The 13,389-nt window shown below is 45.2% G+C and overlaps 1 protein-coding gene across 2 annotated transcripts in view; it reads left to right on the plus strand.

The window, feature by feature from the left end:
* The window catches only part of Mps1 (dual specificity protein kinase monopolar spindle 1), a 134,547-nt gene that overhangs the window by 51,073 nt on the left and 70,085 nt on the right, over positions 1–13,389 (plus strand). The window contains exons 9-10 of one of the 2 annotated variants that reach the window (XM_075695494.1): positions 8,993–9,206; positions 12,847–13,123. In XM_075695494.1, the coding sequence (XP_075551609.1) occupies positions 8,993–9,206; positions 12,847–13,123 (491 nt within the window). The remainder of the gene's footprint in view (positions 1–8,992; positions 9,207–12,846; positions 13,124–13,389) is intronic. The other variant, XM_075695502.1, reaches the window with a different exon arrangement.

Genomic DNA, 13,389 nt, shown 5'->3' on the forward strand with positions numbered 1-13,389 from the left:
CACAATTTTTTACCGTAAAATGTCATAAACATGCGAGTTCCGAAAGAGTTGAGGCGAAGTTTAAAAATTTTTTTAACTACATGGAAGGCAAATATTGCAGTTTTGTAAACTGAATTTGTGTTAGCATCTGAAAGGGGCAAATGTGATCTATGAGTTTGCAGTTAATGTGATATTGATACTTTTACTAGTTCTAGTATACCACTCACAAATTAATGGTATATAGTGGAATGGCATCTAATATACACTTTTGGCAGCTTTAGATCACTTCTCAACAAGTGCAGTTTACAAAATTGTGACATTGTTTTTATTACAGAGTTCTAAACTTTTCTTAATGTTTGCTGTTTTCAACAACTTCGTAAAAAAAATATTGATGACCTAAATTAAAAATATGCTTCCTTCATTGAGTAGATTCAAACTTTAAAGAGGAGTACTGACACAAAATTTTGAAGTGGAGATAACACATGAGATCGATTTATGTGGGCACACACACACCTATCGTCTGCAAAATATCAACAGCAAACATAGCTTAGAACATATTTAAAATCACTTTTAAAGTATGTGTGCGCTGCCAGCTGCAAGATGCAGCGCCTCACGACATAGATATCGAGGAAGGATTGTAAACAACCAAGAAAACACTACATCATGAATTTCCGTTGGCTGCCATGCTGCTTGCATGTGCTCTTCTTCTCACTTATTGCTTGTAGTGCGATGCTCTCGGTGTCGCTGCAACTGCAAAGTTAAGAGGCAGTTTTGTTCGTGTCGGCAGATTTTCCTCACTATCAGGCTTGACTGCGCTGCACTGACCACGCACGAATTGCGAGCACAGCACAATGCCTTGTATATACTGCATCATTGACTTCTGCCGAACACATTCAGGGTTGGGAATAGCGATGCATCGTTTTCCCCACGGTGGCCTTCACGGGCAGAAGTGGACATACTACTGTTAAATACCGTGCAGGCCACAATGTTCGACACCGATGCGAGGGTCTTGAAGCTCGTTCTTGCTATCACCGGCTGGAGTAAAACCCCGTTATAACAAAGCTGAGGGGGGGGGGGGGGGGGTGATGTGGTGATTCAGGGTGATGTGGCCGCAGATGGTTGCACAGGCCCTCTGGGAGTAAACAAATCCATTTTTTAGGAGTGATGCCTAATGACATTGCATACAGTAAGCTTGGCTGCTGACTGTGCCACTTAAAGCTGCTCAGGATGGCCATAATTGACCTTTCAGGGCTCTCTCTCATCATAGCCTGCAGCTGCTGGAGAAACTCAACTGTCTGAATGTCGTCTGACCATTGGCAGTGGTTATTTCTGTCTTGCATGATAACTGGCTATAAACTCGCCCTAATCGGCTCACCCCCAAAAAGAAAGAATTTAGCACCATTTTAGAAGTGATCTCTAAGTTGATGTGGTCAGCGTGTAAGCAACTATTGCAGTCTAACCCTTTGATGCCCAAAACCTTATTTCAATATGGAGCATCACAGAAACTTCAGCATGCATAAAGGAGCGACAAAATATGCGAATAATGCTGTCAGAAAAAAATTGTTTGTTCATAGCTGCATAATGAGGTGTTGCTCCATAACAACATTGGGCATCTGTGGTCCTACTTCACATGGAATGCCTTGAAGCAGTTGCGGTATAGTGCCTAGAATATACTGGCTAGTGTGCCGTCCGCGGCCTCCCGGGTGGCACCAAATGCAACGAATGTCGGCGGCTGCCGCTAGGGGCGCTGCAGTGCAGGTGGGTGCCGCAGCACCATCCGGTCTTCGTAGCCCGCCGTGTTTCCACAGCATCGGCAAGCGGGCTGCTGTGCTTTTGTTTTTATTAAGCTGTAGCAGCAGCACAGTTCTAATGTGGGCAGCTGATTTATAAATCAGGGTTTGTTTTGATTACAACAGGCTTCTATAGCGCTTGTCGCTTGCACGAAAAGCGTGTGCTAGCTCAGCTGGGCTTCGAGCGGGGAACTTGATGTGTTTCTATGCTGGCGAAGAGAAAACGTAATTTTTAAGGCAAATGCCTTGATCTCCATGTTCCAAGGCCGTGTTGCGAGGTACAGAACATATCACACGATCCAAGGAAGGCCAGAAACGAACCAAAGCATGTCCAGCCATGTATAAGAGATGCTATAATCATTAGCAAATTTCATTATTGGTTATAGTGATTGGATTAAGGGGGATTAGGCTGAATTAGAGGGATTAAGGTGTATTAATTAAGGAGGATTAGGGTGGATGAAGGAGGACTAGAGTGAATTAGAGTAGGCTTTACAAGGCGTTCACCTTCGTACGTGTCTCTTCGGCGATAGCTAAGGACACTTGTTTTTTTATTCTAGCGATGATTGCAACGTAATTTTTTAAGGGTAAGTTTTAGGTTACATTTTTCATTCTAATAAAGTAAAGGAATATTAATGCATAACCATTCAAAACCGCTGTAACCGATCATCTTTTGAAATGACTTTAATTTCTCTGTTCTTTCTTTTTATTTTATTTGCTGCTATTTCTGCCTATTATCTTATTGTTGTCCTCATAGGTTTGAATGTTTTTGATTGTTTGTAAACCATGTACCCATCTCCTTATAATTCCCATTGGGCCCCGAGGATAGGATAATAAGCAAAAAAAAAGAAAAATTGCCTGTAAAAGGGACTGCACGTGGTGTTCCGTGTACTATACATTTTTTTGTACTTGGTAAATACGTGCAGATTTCTTTTTATATGTCTGATATACGTGAACAAAAATAGGAAACAGATCTTTCATTAAAGTGTAACAAAGATTTTATTTATGCGTAACAACAGTCAAACGCAGGCATATAAGACAGCCCTAGATGAGATAATGCACACATACATGAAGAAAATAGATCGCGCAGTGACGCAGTTTAAGGAGCTTCTGCCGTTGCCTTTGCGCTTCCCTCTCTTTGTTGATGCCTTTTACAAAAAAACCGAAACCTCAAGAAAATAAAGAAGTTTGCAAGCGCTGTCAAAGCTGGCTTTTCATATATGCTCTGGGTGCCGTCTGCAGCTGACCTGAAAAATCAGCTACACTCGCTACATGTAACTTGTTTCTGCTGAAGAACACAGTAAAATCATCTTCCACGGCCTTCACAGCTGTTGACAACGTCTGGCTAAGATAGACAAGCAAGGCCTCCATTGTCAAAATGGGAAGTGCAATAATGAAGCAGCGTCGTTACTAGCTTCAGCTTTACTTACGCAAAGGAAGCCTGCACAATTTGGTCAAGAAATTTGGGCAGTGATCTTTCGTGCAACACAACCTGCAGTATAGTAGATCAAAGCACTACTGCTCGTTTTTTCTTGTTTTTTTTCCCCTGGTACTCAGGAAAAGTAAGCTGAATGCTTAGCATACTCAGGGAATATCGTGGGTATAGCTTAGGGTTTCAGGCGTGGTCACGATGGAAGAATACTTCCACCGTGGGCGTGTTTTATCGCGGGGAATCTCGTGGACAACGTCATTCACGGTGATAGAGAACGTGCGCTCGACTAACCTGTTTTCGAAATGTTTTTCACAAACCGCAGCAGTTGGTGCCGGCCTTCTGTCCGTTCTCCTGATCATTCTTGCCCATTCTGCTGCCAGTTCGTATCAGATGGTAGAATGAACAAGGATACACGCCCTTTGTTCGAGCGGTAACCGCTTCTACACAACGGCACAAAGCAGGTCCTCTCCTTGCACTGTTTCTATAGCTTCGGCATTTTTTCACCGCCGCCGCATAATTCTCGCAATGACAGGCACACGAACATAACAGCCACGCACTCACTCTTTGACAACACCAAGAACAAGCACGCAACGCTGCTATAACACTGAAAACGCGAACACAGAAACCGACGCAACAGCTGCGAAACTGATATGCGAAGCAGACGACACGCGCAGTCTGCACCCACCCGTGTGGCAGCGACCTCTGCCGGCCATAGTGGGCATTCATTGCAGGCGGCGCCATGCTCGTCCATTGAAAAGAGCTGGCGCATGGCACACTAGCCAGTATATGCTAGGCACTATAGTTGCGGCTTGGAATAGACATAGGTGCATGTTACACTTTGCGCAGTATAGAAAAGTGTAGCCAGATTTGCAGTACTTACACCGGTTCTTCTTTTCATCAGACTGAGGCCAGTGATTCATGCCATCATACCTCACGTCCACTGTGGGCCTTGGTGTCACCGGACAATGGATCATCTGTTTTGCAGGCAGAATTCCAAGCTCAGTGGTGGCACCTGATCTTCTTTTCAATAGCTTCGACTTCACGAGTGCGAGGGTCTGGGCAATTTGAACTCGAAAGGTCAGGAGTGACAGCTTTCTTTTGACGGACAGCTGAGCACAGCGACGTTTGTACAGCAGCCACCCATTGACAACTGAAACATCAATCATCCAAAAAAATATCCGCATGTACCATCTTTTGGACTTGTGGTCCGTGCGATACAGCTCAATGAGTGTATCAGCAAGATCAACACCTCCCATGAAGACATTATACTCCCTTACGGCAAAAGGGCGTGGAACATCGATTATGTGCTTTTCCTTGCTGTTCCAATGCTTACATATGTTGGTTGGTTGGACACCAGCATAGCTAGACACAAGGTGGACGGAGCTGTTATCAAACCATTTGATGATTCGAATATTAGGCTTCTCACCCAGGCGAAAATCCACGGAGCCTGTTCCTTCCGCCTTGATTGCTGCATCAACAGCCAGCGGGCACTTCTCTGTCCTGTCGACCCTGATGGTGCCAACACACAGGAATCCTTTGCACCTCAGCACCTCCATAAGGCGCAATAAGGCGCAGGCTGGTAAACCAGTTATCAAAAAATAACATGCCTTTTGTGCTCCGGAAGATCTTTCACCAGATCGATGACTATATCGCCGGAGATGCTGAACCCATGGTCATGCGCAGTGCCTTTACCTTCATAGATGATAAAGTCGTGCATAATGCCGGAAGAATCTGCCCTTGTGAAAACTTTATAACCCCACTTGTGAGGCTTCGATTTCATGTACTGCTTTAGGGGTGACCTCCCCTTGAATGGAATAATTTGTTCGTCAATTCTCTGCCGCTCCTCTGGAGCCACAGCCTTCATGTTTTTCTTCAGTTGGTCTACAAGTGGGCGTGCCTTGAAAAGGCGGTCGTGGTCCTTGGAGTCCCATGGTACTGCCTGCAAATTGTCATTCATGTGTAGGCATTGATGTATGGCCTCGAAGCGATTCCTCGACATGAGGTCCGCCACAGGCTCAAATCTTGCGCCGTACTGCCGAAACATCTGGAAATGAGGTACTCTGACCTTCCCTGAAACCACCAATATGGAAAGATACTGCCTCATTTCGTCCTCGCTGATGTTCGCACAGGTGCCTTTCTTCTGGGTAGAATACAGATTTGATTGATAGCGCCGTGTGTCTACCATATCTTGATCAAAAAATGAACAAAAGTATTCGTAAGGGCTTAGCACCTCGTCGGGCGGTGAGGGCAGCTCCCCATTCCAGTCAGTGTCACCAACCGAACGGTCTTCTTTCCTCCATGTTCTGCAAACATTTTCTTTCTTTTTCTTGTGCGGAGCCACCGAGTGGGCACGAGAAGTACCCGGCGAAGCTTCAACATTATCGCATAACATTCCTTCGTCATCCTCTATGCATGGCTCTTTGTCGCGAAGATTGGTCACTATTCCTAGCGGACAGGTATCAATCAACTTTCAAGCATCTCTCGGATCATAGTCGGGGTCATCCGGGTCGCTGTCGAAGTCAGCGTCAGACAATTTACCGTCCAGAAGAAAGATAAGCTCCTGAATTTCTTCTTCAGTAAGCCACTTTTTTTCTTTTGACATCGCCATCTATATATGAAAGACAGGAAATATGATCTTATGAGGAACGCTTATTCTGTTCGGTAGAATGAACACTCTGCTATTGCTTTGCTTTACCTTCAGCACAGCAAAAACTGCCACATACGATATCTCCCTACATATGATCATGCCTCCACATAGGCCCATTGTTGCTCCTGGGCAACACCACTTTTGGCGTGTAAAAGTTCATTGTACAAATTGCGGCCACACCGTTTAACCTCCTCATAAATGTCGTACAAGGTCTTATGAGCTATTCTAAGTGTGAGAGTTGTCATAGTAGTGTCCTATACCGCCATAGCTGAACAAATTTACTCACGTGTGCGGTCCTTGCGCTGGCACCTCTCAGAACAGTCAAGAAAAAAACAACAAAGGAACGGTGCTGCCATCTCTACGTATTTACTTCAAACTTAAGATGCTCGCTAGTCTTGGTACATTCCACAGATGGCACCAGTGGTATCGTTCAGCAGGGCGCCTTCAAGAAAAAAACTTTTTAGGCTGTTGCTCCTGGGCAACAGTGGGCACTAAAGGGCTAAAGGCCAAACTACATGTACACTTGCCGGTGCTCGAAAGCTCACACCTGCACGCCTATGCATGCCCAGTTGGCGAGGGACAGATCGTGCACATTGAAGTGAAGAACGAGCACAGGTAGGTTCTCCACACAAATGTCAGTGCTCTGGCTTCCTCGCAGAAATGTGAAATGATGTCTACTAATGCGAAAGTAGTGAGCCAAGTAGGTGCACGTCTTGTAGTTTCAAATAGCCATTCCTCATGAGGTACAGCAAACGCAAGGCGCATGGGCATGAGCTTTCACATGCCGGCAAGCGTACTGCAGTTTGGCCTTTAGGCTTCATCTCCTTTGTCGGTCTGAAAGCTGATACCTTGGAATAACTGTGTTAGATAGTTGACAGAAGGGTTGGTAAAGACGAGGTCAACATGTTCCTGCCCATGGGAAGCACAGCAGTTTTTCGTAGTCTACAGTCGAACCCGACTATATCGAACCCGTTTACATTGAATTATTCTATACATCGAACAATTTTTGGACAAGGCATAGTTACATTGAGTATATATAGCAAAAATTACGCTTACATCGAACAAAAAAAGCAGCGACTCCCGATATATCAAACGTCAAGCGGCAGAAAGTGCCCCCGGAAGTTGGCTTTCCCTCGCGGTGGCGGGAAAACCCGGCGGCACGGCTCCATCCAACCGCTCTCCTTAAAGCCCCTCCATACACATTTCCCCAAGCGGCGGTGGCGCGTGGATGGAGGGGCTTTAGCTCTCCCTACCGTGACCGCCCTGCCTCGGACGAGCCATCGACACCCCCCTGCAAAAAATGATACTGGCCCGCCCGCAGCGCTTGCTCAGACAGCCAATCAGAGACTCTTGTGCCCTCGTCGTGCAAGATGGTGGAAGTGCGAGTTGTCTCGCTGCTTTTCTGGTTCATTGTGTCTGCGCCTCGTAGGCCTTCTCCCGCAGTGTTGCCGTGATGAAGCAGCAGGATTCGCCTTTCGTCTTGAAGCTTGAAATCATAAATAGGATCGAACGCGATGAGAAGTCGGATGTGTCCCTGGAGCGTACAAGATTCCAAGGAGCACTCTCAGAACGATCTTGAAGGGGGAGATTACGGCTAAAGCGGCCAAACTCGTGACTCGTGGTGCCCGACGCGTATGCACGGCCGTGTGCAAGTGGTTCATCCGAAATTACTTCAGCCATGCCGACTTTCGCATGCTTGGTGATAACTAAATTCTGATGAATGCGACGAAGTCGTTGCCGATGTTGTCGAAGTTGGGAGCGAGCTGTCAGAATTTCCGAAAGCTGTTGACAAATCAACGGTGGACGAGTTTGTGAGCGCAAATGATGGTGTCGCGGCCACAGGAGAGCCCGAAAACGAAGACTACATTGCCGACATCGTACCGAGCACAAGTGAAAGTGGGCACAATGAGAAAAGCAACGACGGTCCTTAGCCCACATCCTCCGAAGTGATTGGTGCGCTCGCACTAGACTGTGCTTCTGCGCGAATGCGCGTTTTCTTGCGAGTTCGATATAGCCGGGTTCAACTGCTACTAAATACTTTTTCACAGAGCATGCTTGATCAAAAGTGTGCAGTACAAAATTGTGGAGGAAGAAATTCTTTTCTCAACTGTACTAGTCCCAAACATGTTTGTGAAAAAAGAATATGAAAGAATCTAACATTTTATACAGAAAAGAAAGTTACGTGAAAATGTCGAATGTTGATTCACACACGCTATAAAAAATTTCGGAATATGCATTTTCAGTACAAGGTATCTATGCAACATTCCAGCAAATATAAGCTGTGTACATAATTTCTTGAAATGCATATGGATAAGATAACGTTAGCATTAGCCCTAATGACTAGTGCAACCTTGGCAGCAAGTGAACCTACCCAAAGGCTGGTGACACCTTGCGGATAAGAACTGTGATCTTTAGAGCACTCTAGATATCTTTAGATTAGTAGGTAGCAGCATCAAAATGGTTTGGAAAAGAAAGTGAAACTGCGTGCTGAAGTCTGATGAACCGAAGTTGTCCATGTCAGTACTGCTGTCATCGTCCGAAAGCTCGCACGCAGATGCATCTGAACCTGTAGAAATGGAATGTTTCCTTGGATAAGCGGTGGATGACGTTCATGCCATCTTGGGGACTACAGCAGTTCATCACACCGACCACACCCCTATTCCAAAGGTGCTTTAAAAATCCCCGTGTGGTGGAGAAAGGAAACAAAAAGCGAAACTGAATAAATAGTTCCTTTAACTATCAAATGATACTATTTGTCAAGAGTTCTCGGAGAGTGGCAAAATGCAAATTGATAGGTATAGGCGAGGGCAGGAAAGTGTTAAGTACCTAGACAATAGAATAAAAATGTCAATCTTAATGCAGTTTGAAGCCATATCCTCAAATGCCTTGTGCACCCATATTTACATAGAGCTCCTGAAGTAAATCTTTCTTCGAGGAAATTGCTGCAAAAAAGAAATTTTGAATGTCATTGATGATGCACCTTTTGTGTCACTGCACAAGGGTGATAGTGTTTGTGGCGGGAATTTATTTTTATAGCCACATTGACATTTATTGTGATTGTCATTGATGATGCACCTTTGTTGTCAATGCGCAAGTGTTTGTGATGGGAATTTATTTTAGTCACATTGACATTAATTTTTTTCTTAGGCTCGCAGCCTGTGGCTTCTGTGCAGCAGAAGAGTTATGGTCCCAAGCGCTATCCTTCCACGAGCACTCAGTACAAAGAGCACCCTCCCAGTACTCTTCCACAGAGCTCAGTTCACAATAGGACTCCTGCTAAGGTGCCCATCTCTGGCTTGAGCATAAATGGTGCACACTCGGGACAACCACGGCAGCTGCAACAGCAGCACTCTTTGAAGAGGTAAATCCGAAGCTGTTGTTTTGTTGAGTCATTTTGCTGCAGGCACCAGCATGTAATAAAATCTAGGTAATATAAATAGAATAATTTATGCATTCTATCTGGTTCCAGCAAACATGGGCATTGCCATGTGCCTGTCAAATTTTCATTAAATTCACAGGTATCTGGCTGCACACCAGTTAATTTGGATAAACTTCAAAGTGCAGCTAAGCAGGGAGCATTACAGATGCGTGATGCAGCACCAGCATTGGCACCCAATAAAAACAGTGATGGTGACGCAGCACTATATAATAATCGCTTGTGCCGCAGCAACATTGTTTGCCTGTGCAACTTGTAAGGGCAGTGGGGGTGCCAGCAGTTGCTTTAGATTTCGGGCAACGCCTATGATGAGATAGGCATCACAGAAACTATTTATCTAACAGGTTGAAACTTAATTCATTTGAGTCCTATATGCTTGCATCAGACCCACAAACTACAATCACGATGGACTAGTAGTGTTGTGTTGGTTCCCTGATAGCAAACAAAATAGAGAGGTGCACATGTCATAATAAGCATGCTTATTCAGATAAATATAGGTACAGTCTACCCTTACTACAACAGACCCTGATAATCCAACAAAAAAGTCCGTTTTATCCGAAGTCCGTAATATCCGAAACGCCTCACTTCAGAAACTTCTGTCGCGATGTCTAACAACTTTATTGTAAAAAGTGAGTGACGAACATCCAAAGTAAAAAACAAACAAGAAATGTTGTAGTTTCACCCAGAAGGCGAAGCGTTGATTGCGATAGCGAATTAAGCAAGATAAACACGGCAGCAGCAGTGAGCGAATTGACCTTCGTGCTATTTCTCGCTTCAGCGAGAACTAAACATTGAAAGCACAGCGCATACGAAGCTACCGGCACTGGGCGCACTTTGTGAAGATGAAGCCAGCGCGGGCGCACACTTTGTTCACATTGCAAAATGCTATTAAGATACGGCGCTTGTGTAGGCGCACACTTTGTCTACATCGCAGATCGCTTTCAAGATACGGCAGCCACTGGAGTAAAACCCCTCTCTCTCCTATAGAAGACAGCACGTTTCTGCCCCACCTTCCTTCCTTCCTCGCGCACACGATATTAGAGAGTTATAGCTCAGCGAGCCAGCGGACCAGCGGACCAGCGTAGATGCCAGTGCACATGCACAGTACAACATGCACAGTGGCGTCTACGCTGGTCTTCTGGGCCTGCTGGCCCACTGGCTCTCGGAGCTATAACTCAATATTGAGCCGCGACTGTCGACTGATCCTCGCAAGCCATTTGTCAGCCCATGTCGACATAGCAAAAGTACATTTTGTACGCCCAATTTTGAACAAAATAGCCGCTAATTGCGCCCACTGTAGCCGATGGTCCGTTAAAACCAAACTTCATTGCATTAATAAAATAGGTAGAACAAACTAAGGCTGAAATATGGTGCGTTATGTCCGAAAGTCTGTTGTGTGCAGGCCCATTGTAACGAGCATAGACTGTATATGGGTGCTGCCATTGCTGTTGCGATTTGAAGGTCACAAGGGCCTTGCTCTTCTGCAGCAGTTTTTTGGGGCACATGCCCAATGTACCCCTTCCTGGCGGCGACCCTGGCAATACATGCAACTCCACCTTCACTTTGAACCTTCATATAAAGTTACACGCACTTTGGACATTAGTGAAAACATTTTATGCCTTTTGTCACTCAGGCCCATTTGCTACTGCCAAAAGTAACAATTGTGTGCCACGTTAATGTTATTAGTATTCTGATGCTGGCATGCTTACACTTATAGTTTATAATCGAGTGAGCTTGCACATTGTTAAGAACGGCCAGCTGCAGTGCAAGTTTGCCAGCCATTTACGCCAGCGGTGGCAACCTCATCTTGGAATGCCGCCGCCAACCTCTAGTCACGGCGTGACTAAGTCGACTTTGTGTCAGGAACAATACACACGTCCTCCACTCTCCGTTGCTTCAGCTAGGGTGCGTTTGACGAAGCAGGCTTTGTGCTGAAACCGCCACCGTTACGCTCTAGCCTCGTCGCCGTTGCGACTGAAGGAGTTCGACGAAGCAGGCTTTGTGCGCAACACAACAACGCGGATCTGACCTGCTACCCGGGCGCGCTAACTGGTGGGCTCCGAGTTCTACGAAATTCGTGTGGTGTCGGTTTCGAACCGTGAACACGTGTGTGTGTGCATGTGTGTGTGTAAACCGTCCCGCGGAGAGGCGGCTAGTTTACGAGGCCTAAACGAACGTTCGCGTCACCTTGTATCGCGGGAGGACCGAGTGTTTCAAAACAGCTGTTGTGCGGATGCTCGACACTCTTTCTTAAGCAGTCATGTTAAACTGAGACACTCTCTCAAGCAGTCGTGTTAGACTGACGTACTTTCTCTCGCAGTCGTGCTAGACTGATGAACTGCATGTAAATACTGTAAATAAACCTATATTCCTCGTTCTCGATGAGAAGCAGTCCTTCCCTTCATCAGCGTCCTCAGCGTGGATAAGTTGGACGACGGAATGGGCCAGCTACCTTCGAATTCATGCCGGACTCCAATCTTGACAACGGATCATGAGCGATGGGATTGAGCCCCCAATCCTGACAACATCTAAAAATCTAAAAAGTTTCACATGTTTGAAATAACCATTGTGAATGTGGACAGTTTCAATGACATGGTGTCAATTACACCACACAAGTGGGGATTCTTTAAAAAGTCAATGGACAGTCCCTCTAATCTTTATGTTATTCCTATGTTATTCCTTATGTTATTCCTAATCGTGAATTATGGGATAGGGGTTCAGCTTTCGCTTTTTCTTTTCTCACAATTTCATCAGAATATCTAGAAGGCATTTTACAGAGAAGTGTTTAGTACATCACATGTATACTTCATAAACTGGAGGTCCCTGATTTTTATGGTAATGTTAAATGATGTTACCTTACATTTACAAGTCCATTAAATTCGTAGAGCATCCTCGTTCCAGAGAATGCTGCTGCGATAACTGTTTTGCATAGCACCTGCCTCCAAGCCCTGTGTTTCAAGAGCTCTGAGGAGGCAGTAGTGCTCTAGCAAATTTTAGAATCGGATATATTTTATACATCGTATCATTCTTTTCAAGTGCATCCTAATGTTCATAGTACACGTCACATGTCACGGCCATAATCTTATTATACAGATTTTACGCAATTTAGAGCAACTATCTTTAAGGCCCCTTTAAAGCCACGTCACACCAACTTCATAGAACTCACAACTACTCTGCGAACCCATTACCAATGGCATGGCGCTCTTTGGCCATACATGGCCCTTGCGCCATTAAACACCAAACATTCATTCAATGTTAAATTTTGAAAGCTGCCTCGGTGATTTGAGAGTGCTCTCCTTACTCGTTTGTAACTTCTTTGGGCATGTGAAGCCTCTGCTTCTGATTAGAGAGTATACTTGCTATTGCAAGTTTGATTGCCTAACCTTGCTTGACCCTATTGTTCTCATTTAGTGTCTCCTGAACAAATGAACCAAGCACTCCGCCCTAGTTCGTAGCACATTTTAACCCTTGATTCTAGTGGAATTGCCTCATCCTTTCCTTATACAGTTTCCAAATTTTATGAATTGTACCTGAATGGCAGGCTTGCACTTCTTTCTGTTCCCAGGGAATTCCTATCTCCTAAAGTGCTGCATAGTGCAAAGGCTGATGCCTTGCTTCCATGCAGACTTACACCTTCAAAGAATCAGCCTGGTAACAACTATGGTAGAGGGCTGCCTGTCAAAGATGCGGTCTCAGATGGGAAATGCTGCCATGCAGTCCTCGAGGAAAACAATGGTGTCTTGCGCAACAATCAGCCTGATGATCAGCAGGCATTGGAAGTGCCTTTGCACTCGAAGAAGAGGAGCCTGCTGAGTGTGCTGCTTGATGTGCAGCCCCCCGTGGTGTGTATCATTTGATGTACATGTTTGATTACATCTGTTGCATGTGATTGCATGTTGCAATGACCTGGAAGCTGTGAATTGGGTCTTTGTATTTCAGGTAAAATTTAACTTAAAGCATTTATTTGGATTGTGCAACTTCGTAATGGTGCAAATGAGAATGGGAGACACATGTAGGGTGGGCAGTTTAGTGCAAGTCAAGTAACCCTTGACTTCCACTGCATTGATGTATGCATATATCATTGAAGTAACCGCCTTGGTTGCTTAGT

Source organism: Dermacentor variabilis, chromosome 1, assembly GCF_050947875.1.
Source record: "Dermacentor variabilis isolate Ectoservices chromosome 1, ASM5094787v1, whole genome shotgun sequence".
In the NCBI taxonomy this organism is placed as follows: domain Eukaryota; kingdom Metazoa; phylum Arthropoda; class Arachnida; order Ixodida; family Ixodidae; genus Dermacentor; species Dermacentor variabilis.